Source organism: Chroicocephalus ridibundus, chromosome 4 (assembly GCF_963924245.1).
Source record: "Chroicocephalus ridibundus chromosome 4, bChrRid1.1, whole genome shotgun sequence".
In the NCBI taxonomy this organism is placed as follows: Eukaryota; Metazoa; Chordata; class Aves; order Charadriiformes; family Laridae; genus Chroicocephalus; species Chroicocephalus ridibundus.
In genome coordinates, this window is record NC_086287.1 from 42,223,996 (window position 1) to 42,240,537 (window position 16,542).

At 36.2% G+C, this 16,542-nt stretch overlaps 1 protein-coding gene across 10 annotated transcripts in view; it reads left to right on the plus strand.

Moving 5' to 3' along the window:
* PCNX1 (pecanex 1) overlaps window positions 1-16,542 on the plus strand; it is a 92,330-nt gene that overhangs the window by 53,118 nt on the left and 22,670 nt on the right. For all 10 annotated transcript variants that reach the window (XM_063331411.1, XM_063331413.1, XM_063331412.1 and 7 more), the window contains 10 exons: window positions 572-743; window positions 4,353-4,463; window positions 4,962-5,053; window positions 6,336-6,445; window positions 8,172-8,277; window positions 9,988-10,080; window positions 11,678-11,828; window positions 13,982-14,123; window positions 15,605-15,782; window positions 16,199-16,307. In XM_063331411.1, the coding sequence (XP_063187481.1) occupies window positions 572-743; window positions 4,353-4,463; window positions 4,962-5,053; window positions 6,336-6,445; window positions 8,172-8,277; window positions 9,988-10,080; window positions 11,678-11,828; window positions 13,982-14,123; window positions 15,605-15,782; window positions 16,199-16,307 (1,264 nt within the window). The remainder of the gene's footprint in view (window positions 1-571; window positions 744-4,352; window positions 4,464-4,961; window positions 5,054-6,335; window positions 6,446-8,171; window positions 8,278-9,987; window positions 10,081-11,677; window positions 11,829-13,981; window positions 14,124-15,604; window positions 15,783-16,198; window positions 16,308-16,542) is intronic.

A 16,542-nucleotide genomic window follows, 5' to 3' on the forward strand; every position in this document is an offset into this window, starting at 1 on the left:
ATATTCTGTTGTGCATCTGATAAATTGCCAAGACAAAATATTTTTGTTATGTCCTAAATTAGATATGAAAAAGCATTATTCCTCTGCAGCAAGCGTTCCTATTATTTTAGGTAATAAGCTGTGTGTTTTAATGAACACACAAATGCAGATTTCCCCCCCCCCCCCATCAGGAGCAGTATCTGAGTAATAAACTTTAATTGCATTTTCTTAAAAATTAATGTATTATCTCTTGCTTATGAAGCCTAGTTAGAGTTTCTCTGGCATTTAGTATTGCAAGAATCATATTTTAAAACTTAGTTGATAATAAGGAAGGGTGAATATAGCTTAGTCTAACTTAAGCAAACTTGTCCTTTTTATATCAAAGCCACAAAAAAAAGACTTACATCAGTGCAAGACAATGCATTAAAGATTTTATGAACAAAACTTAAGGATGTGCTGAGGTGACAGTATGTTAATTGGTGAACAATGATTAATTTTCGTTCTGAAACTGTCTGTAACAATAATAATTACTTTTTCTGCTAATAATGAAACAAATACCGGTTTTGTTGTGTTTTTTTTTTTTTTTAAACAGGGTCATAATCGTATCATAGCCTATAGTAGGCCTGTATATTTCTGTTTATGTTGTGGTCTTATTTGGCTGTTGGATTATGGCAGCAGAAACATATCTACAACAAGATTCAGGTTGTATGGAATGGCTTTCACCAACCCATTGCTGCTGCTGTCAGCCAGGGACTTAGTTATAGGTGAGTGGCCTTTTCATGGATTTTAATTGTTTGCTTCACCACAGTAGACATCTTTCTTTTTCCACTCTGCATCTTGTTATGACACTGTTGCAACATCACCTTCTAAATGCAGTTCTTTTAGTTTCCTTTGGAAAGAGTAGTTTTAGCTTTGCCAAAGTTTATGGGAAAATTCCCCCTTCTATAGCTTTGCTGTAACAAACTGCAGAGATGCCAACTAATACGGTGTCATAGGGGGAAAAAAAAAAAAATTAGCTTTTTAATTATGTAGTATCTTAGTCTTCATCCCTGAAACTTCTGTTCTTTCTTCTTAGCTTGGACCTGGATAAGCTACCTTATGCTTGGACCTAGCTGCTCAGTAGTTAAAGAAATGTTTTGATTTGGACTCTTTTTGTACTTTCTAGAGGGGTCATGGCACATCAGTGCGACTTCTCTTAAACCAGGTTATTTGTGTTTAGCAATCAAGTGGAGCAGTATGGACACAATGTTTAAAAACACTATAGGCAGATTAAGTCTTATTTAATGTGTATCTTTGCAGAACAGGCCTATCGGCAGTACCAAAAAATACAATTTTGTGCTGTATGTGAGGTACTTGCATTGTATTCTGAGCAGCACAGTGCATTCATAATACTGCTGGTATTTAACACCCTCACCTCCAAAAGAATCCAACACAGAAAACAAACAACAACAAAGCCCACCAAAACCAACAAACCTTTCCCCTGTTTACTTACAAAATTTGTTGAAAACAGTAACAGCAGAGCCCATAAAAAGGAGAAAAAGAATGTAAACACTTGAAGACCATCTTATCATGGAAACTGTGTGTATTCTTTAAAGGAGCAAAGTTATTATCTAAAGGTCTGGATCACCTCTTTGGAGGGGGAAGAAAATACGTAAGAATTCATCTAAATTGAACAGACGTGCTCTTCAGTTGTACCAAAATATCTGGGCATGAAAGACTACAGCAGCTAAATGTTATGACTTCATGCCTCCAGTTCCTGGACAGTCTTCTGTCGAAGAAAAATTAAAACTTGGTATTGCTTTTGATTCTTCTTTCTTTTATTTTATTTTATTTTTGACTTTTAGTTGATTTATAAGAATTACCAATTTGGCATTTTGAGAATTAGTTTTTATTACTTGATTTTTAGGAGCATTCTGAATTTCCTACCTCATACTGTTTCCCCCTTCAACTTTCTGGTAGTAAATCTGTGCTTAAATGTAAATGCCTGGAGGGAAAAGGTCTAAGCCACTTATTTATGAACAGAGTATTGCCCAGGCATTTCCAGAGGTGCTTTTTTACAGATTCTATGGATCTGTCCATGCACTGGCATACTGAAGTTAAGACAGCAGATATTTTTGACCCATTCAAAATATGTAAAGATGTAAAAGTAGCTTCATTTCCCCTTGTTTATGCTCTGTCAATTTCAGAAATCTTGTCTTCCCTTTCCTATTACCTTGAGTGGTTGCATAATGTATAGCCATATCTCCATAAGGTAATACATAACTCTATGTAGGTGGTGTGTTGCATTGTGAAAGTGACCTACTTTTACAAAGTACTTAAGAGCCTTTTCCATTTTTAAAAAGCCATGCTGGCATCTTCATCAGGCCGTGTCCATTTTGGGATTAGCTTTTAAAACTTCTTGGTTCAGGAGTTCTGAATGCTTTTTCATCCTTGTGTCTTACTGTTCTTCTTGGGTATCTTGTACCAGCTTTTGTGTTCTGTTTTTCTTAGCAGTTCTGCCAATAAAAAAAATCAGATTGCCAGAACAGCTCTCACTTAAAAAAAACAAACCAAAATAAAAACCTACACCCCCCCTTTCCTGTAAACCCTTGCCTTTGGAGTAACTCTTAATGTTGCTGAACCACTGTTTCAAAAAGCTTTGCGTGTATTATACAGCAAGCTGGCTTCTAGCAAACATACTTTGTTAGCACAAAGTAAAAATCTCAGCTGCCTTTTTTCCCATTCCCAGGCGTAGCTACTAGAACAACACAGGTGCAGGGCAAGGCAAACTCTGTGTCTAGATAGCATAATTGCTAAATAAAATAATTGCTGTGTCCTTGCCAACAGACAAGTGAGCACTAGTATAAATTTTTCATTTATTTATTTTGTGTCCCACATACTGGACTTGATCAGTTGGTCTAAATCTGCTCAACGCTTATAACAATCACTTTCTGTTTTGACTCGCGTGGTTCCCATTAGAGAGCAATTCTGTTACAGACTTAATAGCAATCAGAAATGTTGGCTTTTTGCTGGGCTACTCTCTCTAAATTGCGCATTCTTACATCTATTTTATGATTTTGTTTTCAGTGCACTCAAGATAGTTTAACTTACAGGCCTTGATGAAGCAAATTTGTAACCTGTCAGTGAGAGAACACTTTATTGTTTCTCTCCTATATAGGCGGCTTTGAGTAATGATTTGAGATCAAGGTTTGCCTTGAGAATTCTGAAAAATGTTTTCTTCGGGTCCTTATATTTCCTAATTTGTATCGGTGAAGTGATACAGAACTTAATGTTTTTCCCAAGCTCTGAACCTACATGTTTTAAAACAACATTTAGTTATTTCATTTTACCAAGGAGTAGGGGAAAAAAAATAAAAATCAGATTCTTAGTAGCTATCGCACCGTATATATTTCTAATGTGATATCCTCTAGTATCCAGCCATTCTGTGGATATAAAGTTAGAGATGTAAAACTGAGACTTGTGATTCTTTACAGGATGCTTTAAAATTGGTTTCTTCTCTTGGTCACTGAAGCCACAGTCAATAAGGTTATAGAAAATCCTCCCTAAACAGTCAGATTTTTGTCTGTGAGAGTTATTTTAATGGTTTGATCCTTCTGTCCCTCAAAACCTAGAATTTGTAATATGCTGCTGCTTGTGAATTGTATCTGAACTACTTAAAGCTGTGTAAAAGATTGTTGTTTCTGCATATCTTATTCCTTAAGATGGAAAGTAAATGATACGTGCAGGTTAGGACACACTGTTCTTTTTATTAAGTGACATTTGTATATCATTGCATTCTTAAGTCCTGTAATTTGCAGAGGTTTTAATGGTTTATACAGTTACCCATTTTCATTTAAAAAAATAAAAAAGTCATTTAGGATCAGAACTTTTCAGAAGTGGTGTGGGAAAATGGGTAAAATTGTCAGACGTTATTAGTGGCAGAAAACCCAGAGGTGAAATGCTTGGCCTCTCTTACGTCACTGTGGCTGGTGTTAGCTTGCTCCTGTAACTCCAGACAGGCAGTTAGGCTTGCATAAGCCTCATTTACAATGAGTGAAAACTTACAGATCTTCTAATCTGTAAAGACTCTTGGCTGATCTTTGCTAAATAAAAATGGAAAGCCTGAATTGGCCTGTGTCCATTTCTACAGCGATTAAAATGGAAGTACAAGAAATCTGACTTACTGGTCTATGTAACCTCTATATTCAGTCAGTTCTGAGTCTTTGAAGTAGGGATTTGCATAATGGATGTTTTTCTTAGAAATAATAGAAGTACTTCAGTGATGTTGAGTTAAATGGTGTGTGTGATACCATAGAACTTGTAACTGAAGAGTACGTTACCATGGTGTATTTTTCATATTCGCCACTTTTTCAACTATTTTTTTTTCTTCCTAGTGTTTACACTATGTTTCCCTATAGTATTCTTCATTGGTCTTCTGCCTCAGGTGAATACATTTGTGATGTATCTCTGTGAACAGCTGGATATTCACGTCTTTGGTGGCAATGGTGAGTGTTGGGGTTTTTTTATGTCAGTGTCAAAAGCATTAGATTAGGAACAGCCATCAGATTAGTAGGCTAGCTAAAAAAAATTAGTGATTACACTTTATTATTCCTACCCTCTAAACATAGAATACTAACTGTATTTTTTAAAAGGCTAAAGGTCTTGTGGTGGATTATCGAAAAATAGTTACTGTCCTAATAAGTCTGTCAAAAAGTATACTTTCTTCCCCGACTAGTTTCTGTTGCAGTTGTTAACCATTCTCATGGTAATGCTGTTGAAAAAATGAGGTGGTAAATAAAACCACATAAACTACTCGCTCTCTTAAAACAAAAAAAAAATCATTTGTAGGGGAAAATAAAAAAAATCCAACCCACAGTAACTACTTTATATCAGAGGGATGTTGCAACTAGGGGGTGGATAACTTTCTTAATCATTCAGAAGTATTTTGTATTGTAACCTAATTGCATAACACTGAATTTTTCTTTCTTTCTTACGATATTCAGCTACCACAAGCCTGCTTGCAGCACTTTACAGTTTTATCTGTAGTATTGTGGCAGTTGCCTTGTTGTACGGACTGTGCTATGGTGCCCTGAAGGTGAGCAAAATTTTAGACAGAGCATACCTCAATGTTTCGGGTTTTATTCTCTGCATCTTTGTATCTTAGATACTTAAATATGCAGAAAGTGAATTAGAAATGTTAGTCTGATTTGATAGGGTTTTATACTTGCTCAGCTGTGATATCAATAAAGGAGATGCAATGCAAGAACAAAGCAGATTTTTTACTTTTAAAAGGGGTATGATTTGTGCCTGCACTAACAGGCTGTTTTTTTGTCTGAAAACGCATGACTCTTAGTCAGCTCCATTCTGCGTTGATTCTTGAAAAAAAAAAATCATTTAAGTGGCTTGTTTGTAGCTCAGTCTTCATGTGTTGGTTTGTTAATCTCTCAAAACGGCTCATGTGAGTATTTTTTCCAGTACTGCAAACCAGAAATAGTCTTTTCATATTAATCTTTACTTGAAAATAAACCAGGAAATAGTTTGTAGTGTCAAAGTGAAGAGTAGTAAAAGGTAGAGTTAGCTGGCAGGGGGTGGAACCCACCCAAAACCAGCAGCTTTTCCTTGCTTGAAATGCCATTCTGTTTGAAAACACTATTGTTTTGGTTCTGTTTGCTGGTTTCAGGTGTGTGTCAGTAATCAAATGCTCTTGATTCACAATTAACAGTAGCATGTGCACCTTCCAGTTCGGAGTTGATGGGCTTTTTTCCACTCTGTCCAGAGGGTAAAAAGTTGCTAGAGGAAATACTCCCATGATGCCATCACCCGCAGAACATCATTAGCTTTCTGTGAATTTGTACATTTGTCTTACTAGCCTTTTGTAAACACATCTGTTCAAGATAAACAAGCTTTAGCACACAATCACTGTCTCATCTTTGCAGATGCAATACAAATTGTAAAATTCAAAATATTTTTGAAAAAAAAAATAAAACCACTGGTTTGATCTGAATTCAGCACATCAGAAAAAAAATAAATCTGAGTAAAAACATATGTAACTTTCAAAATTAACAAGTGACTAAATGCAGCTCTAGGAACCTGTGATACAAGGAATGTAAGAAATTCTTCACAAGGGTTATGAAAACAGATGACTTTAGTGATTAAGATGGTGTGGCCTTAAGGGATGTATACTATGTTAGAGTTTCTGATCTATAGTTAGACATAGGTAAATATTGAACAATATTTTATACTAAAAGTCCTGTTTCATTTTTGTGGAATCGTAGTTAATATTTCCATGCTCTTACTAAGATGTACATAATTCTTGTATGCCAGATAAGTGTTTTATAATTTGTCTCCTTTTTTTAACGTTTCGTTTCCGTTTCCAGGATTCTTGGGATGGGCAGCATATTCCAGTTCTCTTCTCCATATTTTGTGGTTTGTTAGTGGCAATATCGTATCATCTCAGCCGACAAAGTAGTGACCCTTCTGTACTTTTGTAAGTCACTCAGTTTGTGTACCTTCCCCAAGGAAGAAGCAAGTGCCAAGAGAACGTTATTTATAATGTTAGATACTAGTACTGTTTGAACTGGTAGTCACCAGCATCATCATAGTGTGATACTGGTTCAGTAGTTAGAGAGCAATTCTCAAATTTTGCACTTAGTTCTGCCTCTAACAACAGCTTTTTGTTGTGACTTCTGGCAAATCACTTACATGCCAAAATTTAATTTGACTGCCTGCTGATGTTCTCTAAAATGCCAGTCAGATGCCATCTTTCTGGTGGTGTGTTTGTGCTGAACAGTCTGTACCCGTTCTGTATTTAAAGAGGTGCTCAAAGCACTAGGTTAAGCTAAAGCCCACGTGGATTTTTTTGAACCGTTTCTCTCACTTCGTTATTATGTTCTTATCTTCAGTGTTCCCTCAAAGCACTCTTTCAAATGATTTTGTCTCAGATGCAAGACAATAAGGATCTGTTTTTGTGATGAGCGTTCCTGTCTAGTAAGGGGAATTGCGTATTTGTGTTGCTGTTCTGAGTTGGAGTATTGATCTGATGATGAGAGTATTTATGATTCAGTTAATAATTAATGTCTAAAACAAAATAGTTCCAGTAGGAGAAACACCTCCCACACAATAGCCAATAGAGGCTCAGTCACATACCTGGGTTAGTCAGAGCTTAAACTTGGATTTAAATTTAGCCATAATGTTGGATGAATTTGATAAGCCATAGTCCGAGGTAGATAGTGAGGGACCTCTTCTGTGAACAGGGTGATTAATGATTCGCAAGTGTTCACACAGAAGGAAAATTCTTATCTTTAGGTTGACAACTAAACCTTGTCCTGTTACGTTTAGTTTGGATGACTTTACTTAGTTGGTATGAGGTCCTTGTCCCTAGATACCTCTTTTGTTCTTTCCAAGTATTAAAGCCTGGATGCTTATGATTGACCTGCAGGTTCACCTGTTCAGCAAGATGTGGGACAGTAAAGCATTGCAATACGTTGTGATATGTAATTTCCTTTGAAGATCTAGGGCTCATTCTGTAGTGAGCTTCCTGTCCATAAAATGAAATAATACGTATTTCTGTACCACATAGGGTATTGTAAGAAAAACCACATTAAGGGCTTGTGAGACACTTAAGTATGGCTGGCAGTGCTGCATATGATTTTCTAAAAGCTTAGGCATAAATTGTTTGGGTTTTAGTACCAACAAGGTCTGCTAAGAATTTAGTAGTTTAGTCAGGATAGCTAATTCACGAATTAATCAGGGTAGTATAGAATATCTTTTTATTGCTTTTTAAGTTTGAATTAAGCCAAAGAATTCTTGGTTTTCTAATTGGTGTTGACAAATAGACCACTTCTAAACTTTGCACCAAGTTACATTTCTGTTCAGTTATTTATGAACTAAAGTTTCGTTTCATGACTACTAAGAACTCCACTTGAAGTTCACTATTTGTTGAGTCACTCCTGTTGGTACTGGAGAAACTGCTGTTTAAAAAACGTCTGGTGACTCATCTTGAATGGTGGTCACTGTGTGCAACCAGAGATCTAATTCTTTCATGAAGTTGAGATCTCATCTTTGTAAATTTGTTCAGTCATGTGAAAGCACTAATATGCCAGGATTATTTTTTCTTGTAATCAACTTGTAGTAGAACTTCTGACTTTGTTATTCTTCTAAAACCACATAGAACAATACATGCTTTTCAGTCGGTTCTTTTTTCTTTCTTTAAGCTCTTTAGTGCAATCAAAATTTTTTCCTAATTCTGAAGACAAAAATCCCGAGGATCCTCTGTCTGAAGTAAAAGATCCTTTACCTGAAAAGCTTAGAAATTCTGTGGTAAGTAGGCTTTTTAATTTATTTCTTAAATTCAGTCTTCATGTACGTTGGTTTGCATAGCATCAATCTGGATCTTACTTGGTTCACAATGCTTGATAATTACCATTCTGTTGATTAGAATAGATATCAGAGCATTTCCTTTAAATCTGCAGATTAACCAATGTACTACACTGAGTTTATATTTCAATTTAAGTTATTTAAAAGGAGACATGTGAGAGAAATGGAATTCCCTAATGTGAATTCAGTGAAGCATCATGGAGGATTTTTTTTCTAGCTTATGTTAATAATAGAAATGATACTTGCTTTTGTGCAGAAATTAGTAGGAAAGAATTAATGGTAGCGAAACTATATTAACTCTATTTCTAGGTCTTGTGAGCAAGACCTTTGTGTGTGCTGTTCCAGAAGTAGAAAATAAAAATTGTGGAAAGTGTTGTGAATTTTTTTTTTGGGATGGGTTGCTTGTTTGTTTTGGGGTTTGTAACAGATGTAACCTGTTCCATTTACTCCAGCACATACTTTGCATTTTTAGTACAAATTCACTCTAAATATTTATGTAAGTAGCAATATTTAAACATTCTCTTTCACACAGCAGAGCAGTAAGTAAAAGGCTTAAGAGGCTTAGTATATTGAACTTACACAAAAGGTTGAACATTTAACCTTGTGTAAGGCTTGGCTGTAGAAGAATAACAGTACAGATGTGTTTGTCCTAGTACAGCAGGCACAAGCATGACAAGGTGCAGAGTGTGGAAACTGCAAGTAAATATTTAGAACAGCAAAACTGCAGTTCTTTTAATGCTTAACAGGAGAGAATGACTATAGGAGCTGCAAGCTCCTCTTTAGCTCTCAAACTGTTGTTCGTCACCGAGGGGGCAGGGGAGTTGAGGATTATGAGGATTTCTTTTGGTGTTTTTAAGATTGGAACTTGCTGATTTAAAAAAAAAAAGTTGTATCCCTAGAAGTTAAGACCTTGCACAATAATTGCTGTGTGTAATTATTTGGGCAATCTTGGAATAGTTAATTCTTTAATGATTTTCTGGGCTGAAAATACTGTATTTACAGAGTAGGAACAGGTCTGAGCTTGAAAATTCTTGAGTTGTAGAGGCCCTAAGTACATATTGCCCCCTTGTGACTGAATCTGGCATTATTTGTTTTGTTATTTTTAGCCCATTATCAACAGCTTGTCTTCATTTTTTAGGGGTAACAAAAAATTCAAACTCTTTCCTCAGGGTCATTGCAAAGCTATCCTTTACCCTTCTGCAAAGGAGCGGGGAAAAGGGTTAAAGAGCCTAGTTGTTTCACCTGGTCATTAGTTCTGTCTAGGCATCTGTCTTCCAGAGCTCTTAATTGCCCCATAGTCTAAACAATTCTTAGATCATAAATGGGAAATTTGGTTAGCCCTTCCAGCTCTTTTGTCAGTGTTGTAGGGGGGGTCCTTATACCCCCTCACAGTCCAGAATGAGAGAGAGAATATATTGGGTATATTAATTTCTCCTGCCACACTTTGGGTATGCATCTTTCTGCTTAACTCATTTGAACTAGTGCTCTTAGCTGTAAGATTTATATTCTGAAATTTCTGATAACTTCAATGGAAGTAATTAACACTGGCATAATTTGAAAATCTTTAATCAGTTACTGTGTTACTGCCAATGGGCAGTAAGAATCTGAACCAAAGCTGGTATTTTCTAAAATTATTTTGTTTTGACTCCCCAGAGTGAACGATTGCAATCTGACCTGATTGTGTGTATAGTCATTGGTGTACTCTATTTTGCAATTCACGTCAGTACAGTATTTACAGTTTTACAGGTAAGGTGTTCCATCATGTCTGACACTTGTCTTCTACGTAGAAATACTCTAATGTGATATAGTGCTTATTCTGGTAGTTCACTGGGTTTCCTGACTAGTTTTAGGTGATCTTTAAATATATAGTGTGACAAGTACATGACCAAAGATCTTCATGTTCCAGTTTTTTGTGCTCAAAAACTGTTCTTTGCCTGTTCTTTCCTAGTTTCTTCCTACATTTTGGATTTTTATTTTAGTCTCTGACACAAAATGCCCTCTTTCACTTAATCTCTCGCTGTCAGGATCATTTTGGAGTAAGGAAAAAATAAACTTTTTCTTAAAAAAAAAAAAGTTTAAAAGGTTTAATTCTTAAAGATTGAAGATACGAGCCTTGACTTGGCAATTGCGTGCTAGCGTGGCTTTTTGTAGACCATGGTATAGGGGAGTACCCCTTTACTGGAATGCTTATTTACAGGACTTCAAAGAGCCTTTGAGTTTCAAGTTTTTTATTTGTTGGTCTAGCTAATATTACTGCTTTGGATACTTTTAATGTGTATATATGACTCCTACTGGATGATGATGATGACATGGGACCAGATCCTGTGCTTGAATTTGTTTAGGTAAAGGCATTTGCCTAAAGAGTTGCAGTTACTGAATTTCTTATTTTGGTATTCCTGTAGAGGAATGATTGGTTAGCTTATGAACAGCCTTATGTCAGGCAAATGAAAGTTTCTTGCATGTGTTTTAGAAGGATTTTACCCTCCCACTGCTGCCTGCAGTTAAAGTGAGAAACTAATTTTAAAAAGCATATGCATTTAGGTAGCTTCAGGTTTACAGGTGAAGTGTCCTACTTAAGCGAGTGTACTAGTTTATTCTAAGGAAAGTATCTATTCCATTTTATGGCTGGACTTCAGCCTTCCTGAATGATACTTTCTGCCATATTTGAGAAACTTGGCTATATGCTCTTTACCAATTGTATAGTTCAATAGGCTTGGGCTTCACAGAATTTCTGAATCAAGAGCTTGTAACAATCTTAAATTTGCTACAACATATCTAGAAATTTAGAGAAAATTTTAATGCGTAGAAAGCATTACTGTGAAATCCAGTCTTCATACCATATTAATACAGTGTATTTTGTGACTTCTGTGAGAGTTTGGTCCTGGTAGGATCAAAGGGTCGTCTTATTCACCTTCTTCTCAGGAGAATGTGAGATTAGTGATTTGTTTTTCCTTATGCTTATACTTCCTTTTATCCAGAAGATTAAAATGTAAATTTTAAATTTTAAAAATGTTCAGCCTTTAGAGGGTAATGGCTTTATCACTTATAAAATGAAGTGCAGATGGGTCAGAAGCAATAGACTATGAAGGAAGATTGGTGTACTATTTTTACTTTAAAATACTTCTCAACTGAGTGAAAATTGGTTAGAAATAGATGGTTTATTCTCTCACAGGCATTTCTTGTTTGATCTTAAAGTTGTTAGTACAGCTTCTTATGAAGAAATACATTCCCAACTTACTATTACAGGAGCACCTGCCTAGATGCTGGAAAAGGTATTTCATTATTAGTGTATGATTTTGTTTATAAAAATACAAATCTTAATTTCTTCAATTCTTCTTTTTAGCCTATTTTAAGTTATGTTCTCTATGCATTGGTGGGTACGGTAGGCTTTGTGACCCATTATGTTCTGCCTCAACTCCGAAAGCAACTTCCTTGGCATTGCTTTTCTCACCCGCTGCTGAAAACCAAGGAATACTATCAGTTTGAAGTCCGAAGTAAGTATCATTCATGACACTTTTTTGAACTTGATGTAGTTGCTGACCAACTTGTGTTACCTGTTGATACACTTAATCTATTTTCTTTATTATTCTCATCACTGGAGTATTTAATGACATCTAATCTAGAAATGTCTTACTTTCTCAGTTCCTCATGCTTTGGTATCTCTTAACTGATCATGATAAAATATTACATGTGCTAACATTATCTCAGAGCAGTTCCATTAAAGCACAGTCTTCAAAATCTTAAGTTGCTAAGTTTGTGCTAATCATTGCCTTAATTTTTTTATAAAGGTAGAATGTGTTTCCCTAGGTATTTCTTCAAGATAGTAAGTTTTAAAATGTTTTAGAGGATTGGGTATGGTGAATGCTGTTGGAGATTCATCTTGTCATGGATTTGATTCTTAATGGTATTGTTGACGTGTTTAACAACAGAAAGTAGTGCAAGTGGCCTACTAAGGGACCAGTCTCGCTAGCTGACCTGCGTAGACATGCACTTGCACCTTGTGTTAAAGTCTAGATTTCCATGAAATCTTTCCCTGGATGCTGCAGAAAATATGAATTAGTTAATACTGCTGATCAGTTTTCCAGTATGTACTGGTAGATTGTGGGGTCTCTGCTGTTAACAATAAAAATGTTCCAACAGTGGACTTAAGAAATTTATATCAAAAATAACTCAACTAGAGAAGCTACAGTTGGTGCCCTTTTGCTGATAGCCGACTTCAGTATTTCAGTATGTAGTAGAGTTTTCAGGAAAGATGAAAGTCATATCCAGTAATGTTAAACGTAAGTTTGTAGCATCTCCTGATTTGGTCCCTGTAACTTAGAGAACTCATGCCATGTCAATGACTAATTGTCCTTATGGCTTCTATTGTAGAAAAGGAACTTCACTTTTTGCTAAGGCTCTTCATATGCAGTTGTTCATAGCAATGAAGAGGGGTGGGCCTTTATGTATGCAGCAGTGTTTAACATAACTTTTGACATAAGCTTTTCCAGACTATATTTGTACTGCTTTGTAAAATAAATTTTCTCGTTATCTTCATTTGTGTTAATTTAAAAGGGAGCAAACCTGTTATATATTTCATGATTATTGTAGAAGTTTAAAAGAAGTTCTTAAGTCTGACACCTGTGTTGGCAGGTTACGTATGCTCTTCTATATTGTAGAGCGGTAAACCAGAAAGCTTTTAGTTCAAGTATGGTTGGAAAACATCCTTTTGCATGAGATAAAATGCGTAATGTCAAACAGTTTCATTAGTATCAATGTTGAAATCATTGAAGAGTTGGCAACCCAGTTTGTTTCCTGTCAAGTGCAGTAAGCAAATAGCTTGCAAACTGTTATCTTGTAATATATTTTGTATACATGTGTAACAGTGCAAAACCTCTACTGGGGCTACCAATGGTATCTTAGAAGGAACTTCTCTTCATTTCAGTCAGATAAAACTATGAAAGCCCATGTCATGGTTTAACCCCAGCTGGCAACTAGGACCACACAGCTGCTTGCTTACTACCCTGCCTCACCAATGGGATGGGGGAGAGAATCAGAAGAGTGAAAGTGAGATAAAGACAGTTTAATAGGTAGAGCAAAAGCCGCACACGTGAGAGAAGCAAAACAAGGAATTCATTCACTGCTTCCTATGGGCAGGCAGGTGTTCAGCCATCTCCGGGAAAGCAGGGTTCCATCACGCGTAATGGTTACTTGAAAAGACAAACACCATCACTCTGAACATCATGCCTTTCCCCTTCCCCTCCCCAGCCCTCAGCTTTATATGCTGAGTGTGACATCACATGGTATTGAATATCCCTTTGGTCACTTGGTGTCAGCTGTCCCGGCTGTGCCCCCTTCCAGCTTCATGGGTGCCTCCTGCCTTCTTGTTTGCAGGCCAGTAATAGAAGCTGAAAAGCCCTTGGCTACTTAGCAGCAACTAAAACATTAGTGTTATCAACATTATTTTCATCCTAAATCCAAAATACAGCACTAGACCAGATGCTAGTAAGAAAACTAACTCTATCCCAGCTGAAACCAGGACAGTCCAGTATGAGAATGCAGTTAATGTTTGGCTTCACAAATTACTTGGATCAACAATCTTTATTCTGTTATCTGAGTTTGATTTGACAGTGCAATCTGATTTCTTCTTTTTATTGTATCTTAATAGATGCTGCACATGTTATGTGGTTTGAGAAACTTCACATTTGGCTCCTTTTTGTAGAGAAGAATGTTATCTATCCACTGATAGTCCTCAATGAGCTTAGTAGCAGCGCTAAGAATATTGCTAGTCCAAAGAAACTGGATACTGAGTAAGTAGAAAAGGTTATCAAGTAATCTGAGTAAGTCTGCTGTGGTGCAAAATTAAATAGTGAGTTCTGTCCTCAATGGGAAGACAGTTAATGCTATTGCCTTAAAACGATGGCAAGGAATAAATAAATTTTATTTGAAAGCTCTTATAGAACCGAGTCACCTTGTTGACTTAAACTGAATGGAGTATTACAGTGTTAAACTAGGAACCTACATGAAGATAAATTATTCCATTCATAGCATATATTGTAACGATTGCAGGTTGCAGAATTATTTAGTAGTGTGATATCAGAATTTCCCTGTTGATCTTTAGATTCTAAGATACAATTATCTGGACTGCAAGTTCAAGATAGTGACAGTACATTCTGATATTTTTGTCACGTGTAAGCTTTAAGACTTGTGTAATGTTCCCTGAGTTGGTGTCCAGCTTGCAGCTTCTCTACAGCTTTCTGCTCTCATCAAGGAATTCCCCAGGCCTTCCAGCCCCTAAGTATAGTCTGTATCCAGATGGAATTTCACACTTCCTCTTAAATTGAGACTTAGTTATAATTCCTCAAGCAGTGTATCTCAGTAAATGAGAGTTCAATGCATTTTGAGAGAGGCCCTGCATTTTTTGCCTCCAAGAACAATGACCAGGTGTCTTTTTTGGATTTGAAGTTCTGTTGATTTAGAACAGAAGTGTTGTAGAGAAAATAAATCTTGAAGCAAAATGGAACATATATTTGAGGAGAAGGGGGGTGTTGGATTTTTTGGGGCAGAGGTTTGGTTTGTTTCTTTCTTTAAGTTTAATAATCCCTGGACTTAGTAAACTTTTGCCTTGGGTTCATTATTCTTGTCACTACAAGATCTTTGGGAGGAATATTGCCACTACATTACTTTAACATTATTTTTATAGCCCTTTGATAAGTCAGTTACTATCTGTGAAAAAGAATATCCCTGTAAGTTTATCATTAAGTTGTGTCTCCAACTATATAAGCTAGAGCAGTATAGGCATGCAGGAAATAATGATAATCCAGTGTTCACTAACATCCTCTTGCTGACTAACCTAGAGCACTTCAGCATTTTTGTGTCTCAATATTCATAACCTAAATAAAGATCAGGTTTCTGTTCAGAGCACAAGGATATTTCACCTCTTATTTTTATTTTTTTTAGTGAGACTCTTACAAATAGTGCGTATCCTGGAATATTGATTGTCTTGAGAATACTGATAGGAAGACTTGGATGGTAATCTTTAAAAATAAAATTAAAAATCTGATGTTGACTTTAAAAAAAAACAAACAAACAAAAGAAAACCAAAACAAACAAACAAAAAAAACAACCCACAACAAACCAAACATAGCCCCCACCCAGCTCCAAAAGCAAACCCAAATCTAAACCTTGAGTTTGAAGAGATTGGTATTGCATGATAGCAACAGTTTAGGTGGTCTTTAAACCCTGTTCAGGCAGCAGATAAGTAACTGTGTTGTGTGAATTTCTTACACAGGTTGGGTGCTTTAATGATCACAATAGCTGGCTTGAAGTTACTGCGTTCATCATTCAGTAGCCCAACGTGCCAGTATGTCACTGTTATTTTCACAGTGCTCTTCTTTACTTTTGATTACAAAAGTTTTACTGAGACCATGCTGCTAGATCTCTTCTTCATGTCCATACTCTTCAGCAAGGTAACTTTAACTCTCTATTTCTAGGTGTTTCAGGTCATCCAAAAGGGAAAACAGGTAGTCCTAACTGATAGGTAATCCTCCAGATCATCAGTCCTGTTGGTACTGTAATCAATATGCTATAAGACAGCTAAGACTTCTCCTTCCCAAATCACTTATGTTTGCTTGAGAAAGCATATGTAACTTCCTAAAAATCTCACGTTTCTGTTAGTAGAACAATGAAGTGTTTGCTTCAGTGACGTTATTTGCTTCATTGTTACATCCTTTTTGTAAGTCTCAAGGCTTCTGGTAGACCAGTAAGAACTTTAGGGTGACCAGTAAATTCCTCAGGATATTTATGTACTGCAGAGCTTGTTAATTCTCAGCCAAGTAACTAAACTTTTCTTCTCTTTTTCTTCTTTTTTTTTTTTTTCCTGTAGCTTTGGGAACTCTTTTATAAATTGAGATTTGTATATACCTACATTGCCCCCTGGCAGATCACATGGGGATCTGCTTTCCATGCTTTTGCCCAGCCCTTTGCTGTGCCACGTATCCTTTGAAAATGCAGACTTTCCTGAAGTTGTGTATGTATAACATCTGAATGTTGCATTGTAATGGATTATGTATTATGGGCTAAATCTACTGAATGAACAGGTTTGTCTAGTGAGTACTTATGAAAAACCGTACACTTTCTGCCTTGCTACAATGTTATGAATTATACAGTAGCAGGTAGAGTAGGAATAGAACTCCGACATAAAAGAAATATAGAGCAGGAATTATTTCA